The sequence below is a fragment of the Festucalex cinctus genome, chromosome 10 (assembly GCF_051991245.1).
Source record: "Festucalex cinctus isolate MCC-2025b chromosome 10, RoL_Fcin_1.0, whole genome shotgun sequence".
NCBI lineage: Eukaryota > Metazoa > Chordata > Actinopteri > Syngnathiformes > Syngnathidae > Festucalex > Festucalex cinctus.
The window spans coordinates 27,694,027-27,716,316 of record NC_135420.1 but is presented as its reverse complement, the minus strand read 5'-3'; the positions used below and the strand labels follow the sequence as shown (position 1 = coordinate 27,716,316).

The 22,290-nt window shown below is 39.9% G+C and overlaps 2 protein-coding genes across 6 annotated transcripts in view; one reads left to right on the top strand and one right to left on the bottom strand.

Annotated features, from left to right (window-relative positions):
- Positions 1-22,290, top strand: part of hps3 (HPS3 biogenesis of lysosomal organelles complex 2 subunit 1) — a 60,521-nt gene that overhangs the window by 5,107 nt on the left and 33,124 nt on the right. For 2 of the 4 annotated variants that reach the window (XM_077535583.1, XM_077535582.1), the window contains exon 3: positions 2,114-2,177. The exons of the other annotated variants lie outside the window; for them this stretch is intronic. The gene's annotated coding sequence lies outside the window, so the exon portion shown is untranslated. The remainder of the gene's footprint in view (positions 1-2,113; positions 2,178-22,290) is intronic. 4 annotated transcript variants of the gene reach the window in all.
- bcar3 (BCAR3 adaptor protein, NSP family member) overlaps positions 1-22,290 on the bottom strand; it is a 53,260-nt gene that overhangs the window by 15,093 nt on the left and 15,877 nt on the right. For both annotated transcript variants that reach the window (XM_077535578.1, XM_077535580.1), the window contains 3 exons: positions 18,229-18,415; positions 17,841-18,074; positions 11,734-11,776 (listed from right to left, as the gene is read on the bottom strand). In XM_077535578.1, the coding sequence (XP_077391704.1) occupies positions 11,734-11,776; positions 17,841-18,074; positions 18,229-18,415 (464 nt within the window). The remainder of the gene's footprint in view (positions 1-11,733; positions 11,777-17,840; positions 18,075-18,228; positions 18,416-22,290) is intronic.

Sequence of the window (22,290 nt, the reverse complement as noted above, 5' to 3'; positions counted from 1 at the left end):
GTCTTTTGTAGTTACAAGGATTCCACATGACACCATCAATATACTAACACACAGCAGGAGTGGCATGGCTCAGGTGCTAGATTAGCTGTCTACCTTTTTTTTTTTAAACTCTCCTTGTAAAATCTGTTTTGCATTTCGGAGTGAAAACTTTTCCTAGTTTTTTCTTTTTTTTTGAGTATTTTCTTCTTCTTCTTTTCTTTTATTTTGAAGTGTGTTGGTGATGTACAGTATGTAGCAAACAGCATTGTCCGCAGCTCTGCAGGCAGAAGCGCCTACCGTACATTTGGCCCCTCTCACTTTCCACGCTAATATGATTATATTCCGCCCTAGCTCCAAATGGAATCATATCCCTTTCTATCATTACAAGCAGGTAGAGCAGCGAAAATAAAATAAGCCGTTGGATGTTAAGAGGCCTTTCAAAATGGGCCCAGATGCTGCTGACATACACATCCAGTGTGCGGGCATCGACCCCCCCTCAAATGAATTACCGTGCCCCACCCCCCACCCCATGTAGCGTAACCTTTTTTGGAACAAACTTTATCATCATGTTAAAGTAACGTCTTGCCTTTGTGTCATTTTGGTTATTGTGTCTGAGTTGTCGCTCTAAAGTCGTTCTGGGCTTGATTATCCACATGAATGCATGTGACAGAAGACGTACGATCCTATTACAGCGGCTCGTTGACAACAAAGCATCACAGCGCAATATAATGAAGCAATGTTGTTTGTTTCCCGTGCGACGCCGCTTAACCAGTGTGCCGTGATGTGGCGCGTGAGTGTGCTTTATAGAATTGGAGAATTATGCAAAAAAACTCAAGCAGCTTTTCGCAAAATGCTGCACTGGGATCTAAGGAGGAGCCCGTTAAATGTTGGAGCGGCGCCCATTTAATGACGGCTTATTTTTCTTTTTTTATTGCTTCTGTGCACTTCCAATCTTGCATCTGCATTAATTTAGTCATCGTATCGTGTGAAATCAGCAGACTTTGGAAAATTACGTGTTAGTTGAGGAGTCTTTGTGACTTAGACTTAGAATTAGACTTGACTTTATTGCTCCCTCTGGGAAATTTACATTTCCAGCAGCAATAAGAACAGATAATAAAATAAAAACTAATTCAATCAATCAATAAATAAGGTTATTACACCAGAAATTGAATTAATAATAATAATAATAATAATAATAATAATAAAATAAAAAATCAATCAATAAATAAGGTTATTGCACCAGAGATTTAATTAATAATAATAATAATAATTGAAAAAAAAATTGTGAGTTGTAATATTGCACAAGTGGTAGAAATGGCTGGATGGGTGTTTTACAAAGACATGCTTTTTGGTTTGTTTATGTTTTTGGTATTTGCGCGGCCGTATATGTCGAACCCTACGTCCGACCGGGGACATACGGGCATCAACAAATTTATATATTGTGCTGTATACTGTAATACATCAAAAAAATAACATGAATAAAAAATTACTGTAGATGTCAAAAGAACATGTATTATGAATGAAATGTATTTATAATAATGTAAAAATCATACCAAAGCAAAAAAAAAAAAACATATATAAGAAACAAAAAATATACCTAATTAACAGATTATTATTATTTTTATTATTATTATTATTATTATTATTATTATTTTATTTTATTTTATTTTTTAATTAATGTGGATTTCCATTATCGCAGGTATAGATTTTGGAACGTGACACCCGCGATAAACGAGGTAACTGTACGTACATTATTGTTTTCTGAACATTTGCACAGGAATTATTTTTCAATAAACATTCGTTGCCGGGTTAAAGAATTGAGATTTTATTTTTTGGGCCATCTTGCCCAGCCCAACGGCAAAGCATCACTAATTGAACAGAATTCCAAACATTATTAACAAAATGGCATGACAAATATTTTTGATCTTCAAAGCTCAAACAACAAGCCCCTCCCCCCCATCAACTGCTTGCAGAGCAGATAAGCATCAGACATATTTGCACATCCTCCTGATCATCATCATCATCATCATCATCCTTACAACAACAACAACAACTCTCGGCTTGTCTGTGTCATTTCCTCTTTTAGCCTCATGTAACAATTCTTTCCTGTTCCCGTCTCCGTCTTTCTCCAAAGGCTCCAAAAGTTTCCCCGGCCGCCTCCGCAGGAGTTTTCTACCCGACTGTCACGAGGAATTGAGGTGATGTTGTGAAAAGTTGCACACCGACCCCAAACGTCAAATCGCGTGAAATAAGTTTGGAGAAACTTTCTCGGTACTGCAGGATTGTGTTTTGTGAGCATGTGCGAGTTTTAGATTAGAAATCTTGCCATCATCAAAATGTCTCACCCCTTTCCTGTTTACTCACAATTAAGTGGAGGCTTCTTCTTCTTTTTTGTAAGCCTTCCGATTGGCTGATGTTTTCGACTGTTTTTGAGCCACATGAATCTCACGACGTGACGCGTCAACAGTCATATTTTAATTGGAAAATCGTCGTATTTTTGACAGGGTCCAATCAAACATAAAGTCGATAGCTTTCATTTAAAAGACATGGAGGTTGACATCTGTTGAGTCCAGAAAGCCATCGTAATTATCTGCACCGGGAGTTTGGGGATTTTATATTTGAGGCCACAAATAGTCACCAAAGAGGATTCTTGTGACTGGAAGGGAGGTCAAATAGCTCTTAGTGAAAGTCTGTCTACGTGGACTGGGCGCACAATGAAAACGTATGGAGGACAATCCGCTCAATCTCAGCGTTTGTTTCCTACAAATATAAGAGTGGAAGCTGAACGGGTCGCGCACAAGCAAAAAGCCTTTTAGGATAAATGGCGACCTCCCAGACAAACAGATGGCGCGTTACGTGCAAAATGAGGAAAGGGAATGGAAGAAATCCAGACCTCTTTGAAACCCAAATGATCGTGGAGAAATACAAAGCAAAAGCAGAGCCTTTCAGATTACGGGGGAAAAAAAAAACAATGGGAAATTTCAACGCAATAATAACACAGGAACAGTCAAGTTATCTTTGATTTATACGGCGCTTTCAAACAGCCTTAGCTGTCAGTATTTGTATTATCCATCCATCCATCCATCCATCCATTTTCTTGACCGCTTATTCCTCACAAGGGTCGCGGGGGGTGCTGGCGCCTATCTCAGCAGGCTCTGGGCAGTAGGCGGGGTGACACCCTGGACTGGTCGCCAGCCAATCGCAGGGCACACAGAGACAAACAACCATCCACACTCACAAGCACACCTAGGGACAATTCGGAGCGCCCAATTAACTTGTCTTTGGAATGTGGGAGGAGACCGGAGTACCCGGAGAAGGCCCACGTAGGCACGGGGAGAACATGCAAATTTCACCCAGGAAGGCCGGAGTCTGGACTCGAACCCGAGTCCTCAGAACTGGGAGGCGGACGTGCTAACCACTCAGCCACCATGCCGCTTATTTGTATTATATATCTTTTAAATAAATAATCAGCAGATTAATCGGTAATCGGTGTGTGTTTTTTCCTGCCAAAAATCGGAATCGGCATCGGCCTCAAAAAGTGCATATCGGTCGGGCCCTCGTACGAGTATTCGTGGTAGCGCTGCATGCATGCCACAGAAAAGATGGGAGCGAACCATCTTGAGGGACACGCCGTCACTTTGCTGCCGCCGCCCGACTCCATCAAATCAAATTAATGGCACCGGTCCGTTTTCAACTGACGTCATTTAAAAAAAACTCTCATAAGTCAGTCATGAATCACGCACTCACCTTCATTCCGCTCCCAACTATCTGTGTCTCACCCGTGCCGTCACACACACACACACACACACACACACACCGCCTTGTCTGTGTGCCAGCACCACTTAGACTCATATAGCCGCTCATATATCTCACACGCGCACACACACAGTGGCTCATTTATGCGGGTGTCTGGTCCGTATAATAAAAAAAAAAAAAAAGGGGGGGCCAGTGTTCAAGTCGCAAGACAGAGCGAGGCAAAAAAAAAAAAAAAAAAAAAAAGAACATTCAAACGTGATTCAAATGTCACCAGGGCACTTTTTGGGAGGCTCGCCTCAACATCCACTAGTACAGTGCTTCTCAATTATTTTCTGCCATGCCCCCCCCCCAGTAAGAAGAAAACATCTTGCCCCCACCCACCCCCATACGCGACTATAAATAGTATCATTTGTCTATAAAATTGTTATAAGCACACCTCTGCTGTATCCGTATTAACGTATAAGAGAATAAAGAAAGAAAGAAATATGGACCAACTTACAACAAAGCTTTATTAACTGTAACAGAAAAGATTTAAAGTGCATCTGAAATTGAAAAATACAATTAAATCCTTAATTAAACTATAAACATTTTTTGACTGACCATGCCAAACCATTTGATACGGAAAAATAAAACGACATAAAATCAATAACAATGCATTCAAACTGATCACCAACATTAACTCAGGTGCACAATATTAAAAACAAAAAAACTTTAACTTAAAAATATAAAATCATTTTTGTGTGCAAAGCGCGCATGCTCAGTGCAAACAAACCTCTACACCACCGAGCGAATGCTCCCTGCGCACACTCTGCCAATAATGAGAGCGCTGCTGCCCCCCAATGTAGTGGAGGTGCAATTGCACTTTATTCTTGGACAGTAAAAATAATAATAATAATAATAATAATAATAAAAATAAAAAAGCATGCTCCCCGAACACGCCCCCCCTCGATGGAGCCTCGCGCCCCCCTATTTGAGAAGCACTGCACTCGGACATCATGCACTTTTTTTTATTTTTAATTTCCTCTCTCACCTTTGCGCTGATGACAGAGTTGTTGCGGTAGAAGCAGCAAAGAGCCGCCGTCAGGCTCTTCAGGTTACATTTTGACATTTTGAGTCACTTTTTTTTTTTTTTTTTTTTTTGTCCCCGGTTGGCGTCCCTCAGCCGTAAATCGCAGCTGCAGTCGCACAAAGTATTCCGACTTCCATTGGATGAAGCGGCAAAGTGGAGCAAAAGCAGTTTATCTTTAAGTAGACTTGATGGTTGTCAGCGTATCCGTCGATAGCGACCGGCGTGACCTCAGCTCAGCGAGCAGCACGGTGACGACAAGTCAGTTTGATCATCATGACTCTTCTCCTCCTCGTGCAGAGTGAGCCGCTCTCGCCTCCTCGCTCAAACATTTTCCATGACTCCACCCTAAGCTCCAAATAAGGCTACGGGAAAGAGGTCATGTGGTCCGGTATGAACCAATCATGTGCAGAAGTGTTGGGAGTGGCCCAAAGGCAAACGCTCCCTCCTTTTTTTTTTCTGCTCTAAGGACGCATGTAGATGATGGATGGATGGAGAAATCAATACACAAATGATTCTCGCACCTACTGTGCATGCTAATGTCCATGTTTTTGAACTGTTGACATAATAAATGGCAGCCAAACATGTTGTGGGGAGGGCTGGACCGGACACCTGGCACAGAGGGTAGATGCCCGGTGGGCTGGCGTCTTTTGGGGCCGATGCAGTGCTTTTTAGTTATTGTTTTTAATCCATTTTTAACACGAGAGACCGGCCCACAATTTAGAGTCCATTGATCAATTTTTAAATATCGACAGTGGCAGAGCAATGTGTTCGACAGGTTTGGTCAGGAATCAGCCCGCCAATTTTAAAGAGCACCTCCTATGCGTAAATTCTTTAGACATTTAAAGGGATACTTTACTTATTTCGCCATTTTTGGCAGTCATAAACATTAATATTTTGGCTATAATAAATTCAATATTTTCTTTCTTTTTAATGTACAATTAGTACCTTTAAAAACACATTTTGCACACGCTCATGTATCCTCCTCTTTTTCCTAATTAAATTACTTGCATAATTGTTTTGTGAGTAATTAATTAGTTAACGATTTAACTTTGACAGCACTATTTAATACATAATGACCTGACCTGACTTCGATTCATGCTCTTATGGTCTTGCATTATTATTATTATTATTATTATTATTATTATTATTATTATTATTATTATTATTATTATATACTGTTTTTTTATGCGATTCTTTTAGGTAAGTTGAGGAATTTCATTGTGTAAAAACTAGTACTTTGGCTACACTTTGGAGACCCCTAGTGGTGCAGCCCAGAATGAGAATTTATCAATATTTAAAAAAAACAACAACTCTGTTATCAGTCCCCTCCAAAAGTGTTTTACCATCAAACAAAACAAAAATACGTTTAATATTTTTTCTACTGGGTGCTTTTGTTGTTGTTGTTGTTGTTTTGGGTTAAGCACCTAAAGGCAATTATAACGCCTTTTTGGCGGAGACATCAATTACTTTTATTTTAATTAACAGTTGTATTTAAGCCCCGCCTCCTGTGATTGGCTGGCGACCGTCCAGGTTGTAGTCTGAATATTCGCACGAATCCGCCAGACGGAATAGGCCAGAGGTTACCAACTCCGTGATCCTGCACGTTTTCAGTGCTTCCCCTCTTCCGACACCCCTGAATCAAATGATCAGGAACTTACTGCTGACTCACCTGATGTGTCATCCAATTAGCATGTGGGAATTGAATCTCCTTGCTCAGCTCACTATTTTTGGATTTGACCTTCCCTTGTATTTTTTTCTTCTTTTTTTTTGTGCAGTGACTTTTGCCTCTGGTATTTTTATTTTTTTCTATTTTGAAAATGTTCAAGTTTTTCATGGCCGCACCCGTGGGTGTTTTTGTGTGTTCCTAAGGGAAACCAACAACAACCGTGACAACATTGTGAAGAGCATTCGAAGCTATTTTCATTGTAAAAAAAAAGTTGCATTATGAAACTTCGTTATGGTGAACTGCTTTGGGATCGCGTTATCGTTTCATCTCATAGTGCACTTTGAAAATTGATATTGTATCCTTGAACAGGATTACTTTTCCACATATATTTATGTTCAGTTGTCAATATTGAATTTAAAAGGTATTTATGTTCACGTATCATAAGTCAAAATTCTCTAATTCTGTACCCCGCCTACTGCCCAAAGCCTGCTGGGATAGGCTCCAGTCCCCCCCCCCCACACCTTGTGAGGAATAAGTGGTCAAGAAAATGGATGGATGGATGGAAGTAATAGTAATTTTTTTTTTCCTCCTTTGCTCTGCTGCCACCTACTGGCCGCTTTTTTTTTTTCTTTAACTAAAATAACATTATATACATACACAATTCTATGTGTCCTATGTTTTTATTAGTTTTAGTTATTTAACTAATGCTTTAATAAATGCTTAGTTTTAGTTTACTTTTAGTTAGTTTTTGTATTAGTTTTATTATTTATTTATTTATTATTATTATTTTATTTATTTATTTTTTAATTTTATTTTTTATATGTATTACTTGTGCGCAATATTTAAAAAAAAAAAAAAAACACCATGGGAGCGAGACATCATCTGAAGGTGTTTTTCTATTGGCTACTGCTAGATGACGTCACTTCTTATTCCGGTTGATATCAAAATAAATCTACTAAAAATCATATTTAAAATCATCCCCAAAGGATCATGCATTAAATGAATTACCAAAGACTAAACTGAAGGACATTTTCGCTATAATTATAGTTTTGTAAACATAAAATGTAGTTTCAGTTATTTTTTATTTTTGTTTTGATTTTATTTCACTAACAAAATTGTTTCTTAATTTTTAGTTTGATTTTTTTTTTTTTTTTTTTTTCATTAGTTTTCGTGAACTAAAATAACCTTGGTAAGAACATCACCTGGCCCACAGGGAGCCCTGACCTCAACCCTATCAAACATCCTCCAGATAACTTGAACAAAACGAACGAGAGCGAGAGAGCGAGCGAGCCGGGCCTCCTTCTTATCTTAATAGCGCCGTCGCGTAAACGCAAGAAAAATGCCAGCACACGCGGGCGGGGCGGGGCGGGGGCGGGGCCGGGGTGACACCCCAGCAGCTGAAAGAATTTTCTGCCACAGGGACTGAAAAACAGTAATTAGAGTGCGGAGGATTCATGGAGGAAATCCATGTCGAAAGTTCCCTGGAGCAACTCGTCCAGCATGGCCGACCGCGCTGGCCTCAAATCACCAGCTAGCATAAAACGTCCGCCTTAAAATACACCGGGCCGTCATTTCAGGAATGCAGCGGGGAAAAAAAAAAAAAAAAAAAACAAGGGACAGGAAACTTCCAACCTCCTTTTGGGGGGGGTTCCACATCTTCAACCGTATTCGTATTTGTTTGTTGTTCTTGAAATGCAGACTAAAAACAACAAGGCCAAAGAAAGCACACGACATTAACTTTATAGATGATAAAATGGGAGACGATTGTAGTTTTTGGAAATAGCACACTGTCATTATACTGTCTTTATTTTTAAGAATGTGAAGCGTAATGTAGTCAGAAAATAATACGTGTGGGCTAACAAGTCTTAATTGTTCATTTTCATGTGAAAACATAAAATCGTCTGTCACCTTTTTTAAATAGATTTTTTGATTATTTGCCAGTTAAAAATGGAAGGAATAAATATTACATAAAGGTGAGTGAGTCGGTTCGAGTGCTGTCACTGTTGAATTTTTTTTTTTGAATCGATTAACTCTTTGAAAGACAAAAATGTGTAAATACGTTTTGAATACTTTCTCCTTCACTCCCAAAAACGTGTTCATACGTTTTTTATCTATATATATTTTATGCAAGAGCATACAGAAGGCTTTGATGCAGCTTCTGACATGAAGAGGTGGCTTTAAGCAATGGTAGTTATTTAAAAAAAAAAAAAACACAGCCAACAGGTGGCATCAGAGTATAAGAGATCAGCCAGGGCCATGTTGCAACAAGCTCTTTTTGACAGTGTTTTTACCAGGAATTCGAATATCGATGAAACTTAGCTGTATTGTAATGCTAATTGCGGCAAAGTGGAAACAGATGCAAATATACTATATTTTTTTTCCCCCCTGATGAATGAAGAGAAAGTCAGCTGCCGGAATTTAATTTCATTTCAATTTTTTTTCTACCTTAATCTATTGATGCCAACGCTTAATTTGATGGCCCAGTAACAGAGTTGGCATGGATGTCCGGCCGGCCCTGTGGGCAAAGCGTGTACCGTCGTCAGCCGATTAAACGATTGTCAACAACAACTGGACCGGTCAGAGTCATCGAGTCGATTGGAACGACGTCACGCCTGATCCGTATGAAGCCGAATCGCCGGTTATGAATCAACTGCTGGCAAACTGCGTGTCCTGCTTTCTCCCGGACAAACAAACTCATCGATCGATCGATTGGCTGTCATTCACACAAACACACCCACAAGTCGGGCTCAGCGGAGCGTAAAAACCCGCCCGAGGCTCGTTTAGTGGAAACGCCGTTGACTCGCTGACAAATCGCGACGAGTCTCCGCTGATGTTTGGGAACTCAAATTTGACAGCTCGGGACTCTGTGGCCTCGCTTTATCATAACAAGGTTTGACCACTGGGTGGCAGCAGAGTTCGTCTTCTGCACTTCAATGGTGATGTAACTCGTCACTACTAGTTGATGACTTCATCATCTCAAAATGGGTCAGCAACCAATGGCGTTATTATTCTTTAAAAAAAAATGCAATGAAAGAATCATCGAATTATTTTTATAAACGAAGCACAGCTTTGTGTATGAAGGGAAGCCAAGAAGACCACACAAGAACATGATTGTTTTTACAACATTTTTTTTTTTTTTTTACTTAAAAGGAAATGAAAGAGAAGCAAACGTATTTTAGGGAATACTTGGTCGGGGATTTTTTTATTTTTTTCTTCTCTCTCTTAAGCCGCAGATCTCTTGTCCGTGCCGCTCTCCCATATCCTCCATTTTTACCCGAGCTCTCGTTCAAAGCGCCAATTAAATCCGTTCAAGAGGAAGAACTCAGCTGATGTTTTGACTTTCTTACATGAAAGAAATCAGTCAGAAGACAATAAGACGAGGGATAGACCGATTATCGGCTCATCCCGGTATCTCACTGAGCGGTGAATGCAGACCGATATCCGATATTTCAAGCCGATATTCATTTGCAGTAAAAGAGAAAATAGTAGCATCAAAACTTTAAAAATTACTTTTTCTATTAATTTTAAATATATAAAGAATTGACAGCTTTGTTTAATAATTAGATTAAAAAAATTGAAGGGAGATTCCAGGGCCATCATGTGTTTATTTAATTAAAAATTAAACAAACATATAGTTCGTTAATGTTTTCTACTGTTGATAAAGTTTTCCAAAATTTCAACATAATTTCTTAATTTAGAATTTGTCTTTAATTTTTAAAAATAAAAAAATGTAGGGCGTTCCCAGTTGTCAGCATCATTTTAAAAAAATTTTTTTTTTTATAAAGTAGAAATGTAAATAATTAATAATAATTAATTAAAAGATGCGCACTTTTGACCTTTTCGCCGGCGGAAATAAGATGTGAGAACCCTTGTGTACCTGTTAGACTTTTTTTTTTTTCTCCCCCTCCCCCACAATGCAAATGCAAACACACCTGGAGTTGTGGCTGACAGCTCCACTTTTGCCACCTATTATATAAGAGCTGGCAAAACAGACGTGCTCCATGTGCGGTCGTCAGCACACGCTGTTGACTTTTTTTTTTTTTTTTTTTTGCTCATAGTCCTGACTCCAGCCACAAAAACAGCAGAACCGCATGTGCGTGTTTACTTTTCACACTGAGGTGTCAGCATCCGAACGTTTGTGCGAAGAGATGGGAGGAAAGCGTGTTCGATGAAGGGCAGGAGAAGTGATGATGGAGTGGAAGAAATGATGTCGACGAGTCGAGCGGAAGAACGGAAAAAAAAAATTGGGTGTCAGCAAATCTTGTCTGCAATTGAAACGTGAAAAGGTGGACAATGTGGGAAGTTCAAATGGGCAACGATAACACTGTATAAACATGAAATGAATTCATTATTAGTTTTGTTTGGGCATTTCCATCATCTGATGTTGTTATTATTATTATTATTATTATTGTGGGAATGCTGAAGCATTCCCACATATGTGATTGTGATTTTTATTCTCCACACTTTTTTGCCGTGCAATAACTCCCACATAAAACTTCCAATTTACACTGTTCAAATTTCAACTAGCTTCAAAATTTCACGCCTCCCGGGGTATATATCATCTGATTCCACATTACTTACAGTTTTGCACATTTTTAAACGTTTAATATCAACTTTTCCCCATTCATTTTCAATGGGACAGACGTTCAACTTTTTCTTCACTTCCATACATATAACTTATCATCATTACCAGGTGTCTGATACTGCTCGGTGGCATAGTTGGTAGAGCACATTGTCCAGTAAACCAGGAGGTTATAATTTCATAATTTATCTCTCCATTTATTTCATAAGCATTCCACATGCATTCACATCTTAGCATTCAGCATTCCCACGCAATTTCTCCAGAAATTGCACTTAGTCTAGTTATTATTATTATGTAAATTGAACCATGTTTGATTTTTTTTTATTTTATTTTAACCTGCAGCATCGGTGGCGTCAAAAATATTTTCTTTGCTCCCTTTATTTCAGTTACATGAACATTTAGATTGATGTTTTTGTACAATTTAAGGATTTTCTACAACTACAACCGAACGCACGACAAGAGCTTCTGACATTGCGCAGAAACAAACTCTAATCTTATTTGGGGACTGTATGTTTACGTACGGGTAGTCTCGAGAGAAGAACAAAATATGCGAGGTTACATAAACGCAACGTGTGATACGTGTTGGCGTCAACTCTGTGATAAGGGGGAAAAACAACGTGTACATTGTTGAACATCAAAATGTTCTATGGGACAAGGTGTGCAGAAGCAAGTGGCGCTTACCTTGACGTAGTCGACGGTGGCGTCCAAAGCGGCTGCGGGCTCCCTGGGGAACACAGAGAGAGAAAAGGCCCGGTTGAGTGAGCACATCTTGTCCTCGCTTGCGCTTTTCCCACACACAAACTTGTCCTTGTTCTCGTTTTGCTTCCTCCTGACTTGCTGATGTTTGTTCCTCACACAACAATTCAGCTCATCCAAAGAGGCATCTTGGGGCCAAAATGCGACTTTGACTCGTGTCAAGCGACAGATGGCGTGTTGCGATCTCAGACTTCAGGCTTGAGCTGCTTCCCACTCGAAGACTTTCGCTCCCGTTCAGCGTCTCGCTCGATGACTCTCTCTCTCTCTCTCTCTCTCTCTCTCTCTCTCTCTCTCTCTCTCTCTCTCATTTTCTCTCTCGCTCTCTCATTCTCCCTCTCTTTTTCTCTGTCTTTCTCTTTCTATCACTTTCTCACTCTCGTTCTCTCTCTCATTCTCCCTCTCTCGTTTTCTGTCTTTCTCTCTTTCTATCTGTTTCTCATTCTCGCTCTCTCTCTCATTCTCTCTTTCTATCTCGCTTTCCCTCTCTTTCTCATTCTCTCACTCACTCTCTTATGAAAAATCTCTTATCATTCTCTCTCTCTATCTCTCATTCTCCCTCTCTTTTTCTCTCTGTCTTTCTCTTTCTATCACTTTCTCACTCTCGTTCTCTCTCTCATTCTCCCTCTCTCGTTTTCTGTCTTTCTCTCTTTCTATCTGTTTCTCATTCTCGCTCTCTCTCTCTCTCATTCTCTTTCTTTCTCGCTTTCCCTCTCTCATTCTCTCACTCACTCTCTCTTATGAAAAATCTCTTATCATTCTCTCTCTCTATCTCTCATTCTCCCTCTCTTTTTCTCTCTGTCTTTCTCTTTCTATCACTTTCTCACTCATTCTCTCTCTCATTCTCCCTGTCTCCCTTTCTCTCTGTTGCATTCTCTCTCTCTCTCTCTCTCTCTCTCTCTCTCTCTCGCTCTCTCTCGCTCTCTCTCGCTCTCTCTCGCTCTCTCTCGCTCTCTCTCGCTCTCTCTCTCTCTCTCTCTCTCTCTCTCTCTCTCTCTCTCTCTCTCTCTCTCTCTCCTTGCCTCGCTCCCCCTCCTCCCCATCATAACACAGCCACACGCCCACCCTTGTGAGTCCACTGACAATTTCACACACAAGTTACGGCACACAACACTTGGAAAACACAGATGCATGCCTTGTTTCTTTTTTCTTTTCTTTTCTTTTCTTTTTTTTTTTCTCAGTAGCATCAGCCAATTATAAAAAAAAAAAAACACAGCAAAATGATTCTGCACTTTGTTTGGCCGCATTCTGCCCTCAACAACTCGAGTTTTGCAGCCGTCCTCCAGGAGAGGCTTATAGCCCCAAAAGAGGTCATTAGCTCAAATCCTGGACGACATGAACAAAGTTGCCGGTGAAAGTCCTTTAAGCTTCCAATGGTGTTCCCATGGGAATAATAGCGCAGGCTAGGACTTAACAAACCAAACATGTTCAGATGTAAACCCGCTCAGCTTCTAATAATGGCCCCAAATATCTCGAGTGGGATTTCATAACGTCATCGAACACAAGCGCCGCATTCACAACAATTTATGACCGGCATTCATATTCCCTCAGTACTGCTAGATTCTATTTCAAAAGATCTGTTAAAATTCTCCAGGATTTGTCAAAAATCTTTTATATCACTCTTAGAATGATTCCAAAAAAGAAGACACACTTTATGTACATATGGATTTAACTAGTGCGGGGAAACTTGCATAATTATAGATGCACTCTGAAGCGTTCTCACAATCGCTGTGCACCACAAGTGGGCTGAGCGAAGGAGTGGAGACTAAAAAGAGTGATTTCCACCAGCCTGTGACATTTTTGCGTGCAGGCATGTTTGCGTGTGCGTATCATTTTGAAATGCTGTGGCGCTGCATGTTATCATTATCACATACAAGTTCGGATGCCTTCCTTGTGATAGTTTGACACTCGCATTTGGCATGTTTGGCCTGCCCAAAAGTATGAAAAAGACATTTGTTTCTTCTCATTTGCAGTTGTAACAGGGTTTTTGTAGCACGACGAGAAAGTTTCAACGATTTTGGCGTAATTTGACGTCGCTGAATTTGATAATGGCATTTTTTTTTTTTTTCCTGAGGTTTCTTTTCTTTTAAAGTGCTAAAGTATGTACATTTGGACATTTGTCTTTTCAGGCACATCCATAAAATATTCTTTCATTTTTGATCAATTATCATGACAATTGTTATTGTGGAAAAAAACACACGTCAAAGCGCAAATGTTACTTTTAGTAATGATCAAAGTGCATTTTGTAAACTGTCACAGCACATTAAATATCAATTAGTTAATTATCAAAAAAACAAAAAAAGAAGACAGATCAAAAACGACAGGCAACGACAATCGCCCAAAATTACCTTAAATACTATTAAAATATTATTGCCCAAAGCCAGCTGAGATAGCCCCCCCCCAATAAGTGGTCAAGAAAATGGATGGATGGATATATTTTGTATTCAAATGTTTATATATATATAAATTATATGATTTAATAAAAATATATTAATTAAATTTATTATAAATTAATAAATTAAAAAACAAAACTCAAAACGAAAAATTCCAAAACTATCCCTGGTGGTAACCAACATGTTCTGACCGGCGGTGGGTTTGCACATTTTCTCATGTAAATTTAGCCCAAATCGGTAAACAACGACATCCTAAACGTCAGTCATCAGGTGGAGAAAAATCTCAAAACGGAATCAAATCCAACCATATATATACTGAGCAAGTTTTACAAGAGCGGCCACGGAACGGACGTGAAGTGCGGTTGGAGTCTCCAGTCTGCACAAACTTAACCACAGCTAACTTTGACTCTTTTTTTTTCTTTTTTTTTTTTTATTCTATGCGTTTTTTGCTGAAACAGCATCGAACACTTTCTGCTTCCGTGACCGCCAGACGCACAAAAGACGCGCAATGAAAGCGAGAGTGCCAGAGAACGAGTCAAAAGTGGAGAGGGCAGGCCTCTCTCATCGCACGCAGTCTTTTCCTGGCTTCTGTTGTTCTTTTGCTTTTCCCCACATGACATTTAGCATCACCGCATGTGGCCCACTTCACCATGGGAGGACACCAAATGACGTTATGTGTAGTCAGGGTGGAAAGATGAGACGATGCAGTGTCAGTGGGCAGCCAGTAGAGGTCAGTATCCAACCAATTCCTGTGTCGTGCTGAGGTTGTTGAGTCAAACTACTCTGTAAGATTAGCTACAGATGTAAACATTTCACAGTTGGGAAGTAGATTTGCTTTTGAACTCAACTCACTACCAGCCATTTTCACATTTCGCAATCCCGGTCGCTCCCGGCTGTTTTACTGGATTTTGACTGATTTTGCAAGGCCCACAGAATATTATATTCAATTGCTATAAAGGCATGGAACCTATCAAAAGAAAGAGTAAAATCTCTTCTTTCATCGGGAAAACGAAGTATGTTTCTATTTGTTTCCGTCTTGCAGCAATTAGCATTAGAAGAGAGCTAAGTTTCATCAGTTTTCACAAATCTATTTAAAGTCATTGAGGTTTTTTTCGTCATGGCCCTGGTTGATCTCCTTTGCTCTGCTGCCACCTGCTGGCCGTTTGTATAATAACTACCATTTCTGCAACCGTTCTTTGCAGTTGAGAGGCTGCATCAAAGCCTTCTGTATGCTCTAGCATAAAACAAACAAACAAAAAAAACGTATAAATACGTCTTTGGGACACTTACATTAAAAAAAACGTATTTACACGTTATTGGGAGCAAATGAGTTAAAGGTGTCCTCAATGCAAATATCCATTTTTTTTTTCCATATTTTTTTCCCCATCTTGTTTGAGTTCATGCCGAGTCAAATTGTCAAAACAAACTCGAATGGAAGACATGACTGACAAATTAAACGCGTCATTTTTTGTTGTTTTAAGAGAAAGGCGCAATACGTCGGCCACTCCCTCCCTTCCTTGCTGTCTTCAAGTTCCGACTCCTCCTTATCTAACCTCGCTTGGTGGTCCGCTCCGGTGCCCGCTGGGAGGTCAACAAAAAAGGCAAACTGGCCAATCAGGAGCGAGAGCAACATAAAGTCAGGAGTCGAAGGTCAGCTGACAGAGAGAGAGAGAGCAATGGACAGTCGAGATGGACTGACCGGCGTGCTTGCATATCAATGGCATACGCGCGCTTATCTTTTGATAGAAAGCCAATTAGTGTGAAGTAGCCGTTTCAAATCAGCAAGTCAGATGGCCGAAAGGGAGATAGCAGGGAGGAATTCTGAGCATTCCGTATCAGCTGCAACCGCAATCACGGTTTCCTTCAATTGGATTCAGATTACGATGTACAATTTGTTTTATTAAATGGAATGAAACCAAACAAGAAACATATGATAATAGAGACAACATTTGGAATATTCATTATCCATCTGTAGGCTATTAAACAGCCACTCTTGGCAGACAGCCTAATGTGCTAGCTAGCTAGCTAGCATGCTATACACATTTTATTCAAATTTTTATTTCTGTTCTATTTTCTTACATCAGGTGTTTTAGCATACTAACCCCAACCCCGTATGATGAAAAGCAGACCAGTTAATTTTAATTATGTATTATATTTTTTAATCTTATTGTAGTGTTTATGGTGACCTTGGGTGCCTTGAAAGTATTATTATTATTAAATTCTCTTCCACTAGATGGCAAAAGATACACGAGTAGCGCGCTAATTAGCGTTAACGAGTCAGACTGGAGTAGATCGTGACGATTCTTTTCAAATCTATAAATTGAAGCAGAAATCAGTGTCAGTCAAATCATTAAGTATGGAAAAAACACCCGAGAGGTGCAGAGCTTCAGGAGATGCAGACAAATTCAAACAATTAGTAAAGGGACTCAACCAAAAAAAAACAAAAAAAAGCTGACAGTAAAATATTGTTCACTGTGCAAGCCACCTGCACCGGTCGAAGGTGATTTGGACCAAACTGTCCATCTGCATGTCAGCAGTATATGAAATGTATCCAGAGTGGAGGCAGAAAAAGATGGCGTCTGTAGACAAAGAGTTTTCACAGTCATCTGTGATGTGTCCTGCCCCACCCTGACCTACAAAAGGTAACCCAGATGCTGGGGGCTATCAACACGCACGTATGCCGGCTGCATCAGATACAGTCGGCTGTAATCCGACACTCGATGGGAAGACATGATGAAGGATGAGAAGCGCTTTTTTGTGTGTGTCTGAAGTTGAGCTGAGCGCAACTCCCCCCAAAAGGATTCTCTTTGCAGACTTCTGACTCTGACGGGATAACAAATTGCTATCTCCGGGCAGTGGCTGATCTAGCTTAAAAAGGGCGCCCTGTGAGAAAGCCACCCCGTTTTTTTTTTTTTTGGTGAAAGAAACGTTTGACCTGAACTCTCAATCCAGCATAAAAGGCACTGAGATTTTCAGCAGAGCGTTTATAGTTTTTGTGGTAGTTTTTATCTTCATGCAACCAAGTACCTGGTGGAGGTCAAGGCTCTACCACAAGCACCATTTTGGTTATCTTCTTCTGGCTGAATCGCGTTTTGTTTTTGCAGGTGTGCTTCATGTTATGGTTAGTGAGCGCGTATTATTGTTCTACAGTGAAATGCAGTGATTTTTTTATTTCTTTATTTTTTTTTCTGGATGAACTACATCAGTAGGTATGTAACGATATCCAAACATCACAATACGATATTATCACGATATGAAGGTCACGATATGAAATTAGCTCATACTAAGAAAAAAAAAACAATATGGTGTTTTTGTGTAATACAGAAATGAAAAATATTAAAATAAAAAATATATAAATAGAATATATATTTTGAGGCACTTACTTGTTAATGCACGCACACGTTGAGTTCCTCCACATATTGACTCGGTTCACGGGCATATTACGTTCCCTTCATCTGACCATTAGTGTGGATTTTAAACATAGAGGATCAAAACATGCCTTGTGAAAATTAAAACTGCACTAAAGACAACTAGCCACTAGAGGGTGCGAGAATTGCACAAATGGAAATCAACCCGACTTTTTACAACATCAGCATAACATCAGCATTTGAAAGTATGTGGGATTCTTGTACTTTTGCTTACCCGTAACTGTGGAAGTCGTCGATAATATTTTGGACCAGCGGCGAGGTCATGGGCTGATGGACGTGCGTCGCTACCAATGTTGAGTTCTTACTGAGCGCTGGCTGAGTGTGATTGGCTGTGGGGTCCCAGGTGTTGGTGGACCCTCCCTTCTTGCGTCGAGGCAGAGTTCCATGAATGGAGACGTGCTGGTAAGACGTTACGGGGAACTCGGATCCATTACATCCTGAAACCAGACTAAGAACGATAACACAAGTATGTGTACGTTTTTGAAATTGCAGACCTTTTTTTTTTTTTAAGTTTATCACTTCAAAACTGGTGTTCGTTATCGTTCTTTTAATAATAATAAGTACTCGTTCTTAAATGAGACTGTTTGGATCATCTGGCCCACCTTGGTCTCGAGCTGAGAAGGTCCATGGATGAGGCAACGGAGGCTTGCAACTTTGTTGAGGGGCAGCTATTCCCACTGGGTGAACCCAGGGCAGGAACGTGGATGTGGGAAGCTCCCCCAAGTGTGTGATGCCCATGGAGAGACCTGGGCAGGCTGGCAAAACGCCCCTCGGCCATCATCCTCCACTCTGCGAAACGAAGAAGAAGAAAAAAACAAACATTGAAATGTAGTCAAAACGAGTCTTCATAATGAGACACTGACAAAGGTACTGGGACATCTTGTCATTATATCGATAGGACCTCCATGCTGAGTTTGTATTAGGGAGTGAGTGGTTCATCATCTCTGAAGTTCATCCAGTAGTTTGATATGGTTGAGGTCGGGGGCTCTCACATTCAGCCGTACTACATGCTAAGCTAGTACTAAGCTAATGCTTCACTAATGCTATTGCTAATTTAGCATGCTAGGTTAGCATACTAATTTAATGCGAAGCTAATGCTAAACTAAGTTAATCTAAGTTAGAATGCTAAGCTAATGTTAATGCTAAGCTTTAAACAAAACAACAATTATCGTCTTATCGTTATCGGTCATCGACATTGGCACTACCTAAATTATTGGTTTATCGGTATCAGTTGAAAATAGCATTATGGTGTATCCCTAATATAAACATATTTCTATTTCTAAATGCACTGAATACACAACATATAATATTACTACTACTACTACTACTGTAATTTTAATTTTATAATTTATCCTTCAATTTCTTTAATAGGCATTCAGCTTAGTATTCAGCTATTAGCATTTAGCTTAGCAATTAGCATTCAGCATTCCCATGCAATTTCTCCAGAAATTGCACTTAGTCTAGTTCGTGTTATGTAATCCATCCATCCATTTTCTTTACAGTACTTTCTATCCCCATTCGGATCATGAATAGCTGGAGTCAATCCCAAATGACTTTGGGCGATGAGGACAACTCTGAATCTATGAACACATATCAGCTTCCAGCGACCCGAGGCGCACCACAAAGTAACGTAATGCCGTCGTGCTGCTTTTCATCACATATCTGACAGTTATGTGATCTGAAATGCACACTTCACGGTCAGTATTCGCGGAGGAGAAAATGTTATGCGCACATGAAGAGGGAATGAGTACAACAGGTGTCGTGGCGGCCTCCCATATACGCTCACACACCCTTTCACAATTGTCATGCACGTAAAGCACGCATTCCCCTCAGGGTGATCATTCCGATCGTGACATGACATCATTTCTTTCTAATGTTGTGTCCGCGAGTCACTTTCGAAGGGGGCTTTAAGGGATTTATTGGATGTTAATCTGAATGTTCAATATTCTTAAGAATACTGCTGAATCTGAGACAAGAGACAGAACTTAACAATGGCCGTCATCAGTATAAGATTAAGGGCATAACTTTATGAATTCTTCATTTCAAATTGGATGTCTATAAATAGTCCACAAAGGGTGGTGAAGGAAAAGACAAATGCAGGAATATTACACACGAGGCTGATAAATTCCAGCGTTTAAACCACTTTGATTCTTATCTCATTGCAACTATATTAGTCTAAGCATGACAACGGAAGCCATACTGTTATCATTTAAATCCTAATTGAAAAACGTTTGTAGAACATTCAATTTTCAAGATGTGCAAATAATTGTATTCTGTTTTCATTTACGTTTTACGAAACATCCCAACTTCATTGGATATGGGGTTTGTAGTTTAATACAAGTGTGACAAGACTGTATAGAAAACAAAAAATAAAAAATAACTTTACCCACACAAGGTTCTGTCGGCTGATAACTAATGGTGGCAACAAATTGTTTGCCACTGATGGCGATCCGAACATCTTCCTGATAAATTCCCCTGCTGCGTGATGATGAGTAGACTCTGCTATGACTTGCATGGAAACACTCATCATGCAGCGCTTCATCATACTGGACACACCAAAATATCATAATTTTTCCAGACATACATGACTAGATGGATGGTAAAAGATTCCAGTGGTCCCATGTCAAACGTACTGCCGCTTGAGTTAGACAATTGAAGTAGTTTGCATTATGATTTGGACATTTGCAGCTCTTATCTTTAAATTTAACATCTGTTATATAATTCTGTTAAAATAGAAATATCTCACAGCTTTAGCTAACGTGATAACAAGGTAATGGTAAGGGATTGACATTTGACGGTTTAAATTAACAATCGATTGTCTACTGCTGTAGTTAATGAAGACTGACAAACATTTATGATATTGTTTCCTCTACTTGGGAATGTTTACACAGTGGCTAGTAAAAAATGGGAGCTCTTTGTTTTTGTGGATAACAAAGTAATGGTAAGAGATTGACATTTGACGGTTATTTGGGGCGAAATTAACAATCGATTGTCTACTACTGTAGTTAATGAAGACTGACAAACATTTATGATATTGTTTCCTCTCCTTGGGAATGCTTACACAGTGGCTAGTAAAAATGGGAGCTCTTTGTTTGTGTTGATAACAAGATAATGGTAAGGGATTGACATTTGACGGTTATTTGGGCGAAATTAACAATCGATTGTCTACTGCTGTAATTAATGAAGACTTCCAAACATTTATGATACTGTTTCCTCTCCTTGGGAATGTCTACAAAATGGCTAGTAAAAATGGGAGTTTTTTCTTTGTGATTTTGTGTCTATTTTGCATGCAAAAAAATGCAATCCCCCCAAACTGAAACTTAGTAATTGAAAAGTGTCAATACCATGGACCAAACAAACCGCCCCCTCCGACGACAACATTAACTCCATTCAAACAGGAAAGAAGGCAGCGGGGGGTCTCTGAGTCCTTCTATTGAGATGATGATGACGCCAATGAAAATGCAAACGCCGGTTTATAGTATCAGGCACAACTGACCCTTCCAGGCCTTTTGAGCATGACAAGCAAAGTTTATTCAGCCACAAAAAAAGCACCGTAAAACCAATTGAGGTCCAGCTGAGGCACGCTGGGTGAGAGTGAGGGATTCCCGCCAGGGGCACGACGACGGCGACAAGAGGACCTATTATGAGACCCCCCCCCAGTGATGGTCAGCTGTGTGTGCGCGCGTGCGTATTCGTGTGGCCCCGACCATCTGCTAGACACACATCCCTTCTTTGGGGAAGAAAGGATCACTATCACTGAATGAATACACAGCTGTTTACCTCTCAAGACCAAATACATGCTTCGGTCAAGCTGGTTTTTTTATAGGTTGAGTGAAACGTTTCATTATGGCTAGTCATTATAATTGCACATAATATTCGACTTGATTTAAGTGCATGTTGACACCGATGCAGACCTGCTATCTAAACCAACCGTGCTCCACAAATGTTTATTATAAGACACCTCATAACCAGTTCCACTCTGTACTTTTTCAGAGTGTTCTTTTTAGCTGAGTCTGTGGCACATGCGGACGGACCTCTTTAGTGAACTTAGTTTGTGTGGATTCTCAGTCATCCGCATCATGGTACGCTGTTATGGTTGAATTGAAGTCATTTTCTTGTTTAAGACACTTCACTTTTCATCCAAAAGCCTTCTTCAGCACAAGTATGGAGTCTCCCTATTTATGGCTCTGGTGGTGCATCCCCTGGGCCTGGGGGTGGTCACAATATGGTGGTTGTTGTTGTTGTTGCCAGGCGTGGCCGGTGAACGACGGTCCTGCACATACCAACCGGTCGTTCACCTGCCTGGTGGCAAAACAGCTTCGTCGTGGCTAGTGGTAGTTTGGTCTGCTTAATAATAATAATAATAAAAAACTGTCTTCCCGAACGCCCAACATGGCAGACTAACAAATCCTTAAACATGATAAACTAGACTTGGCTAGACTTGACTAGGCCCTTAATTTTCACCTCTTTTCTACAACAATTTGGAGCTGCTGTTAAATGTTTGGCCAGATCTGCAGTATGTAATATGGTGGCCGTAGTTTTTTTTTTTTTTTTTTTTGAGACATCTGGGCTTCAAGAAACAAAAGTCAGTTTTCATTTCCTGTATAGACAAGTTGAGGATGTGAAACAGTTGAATCACCGTTCGGATTCAGATGGATGACTGG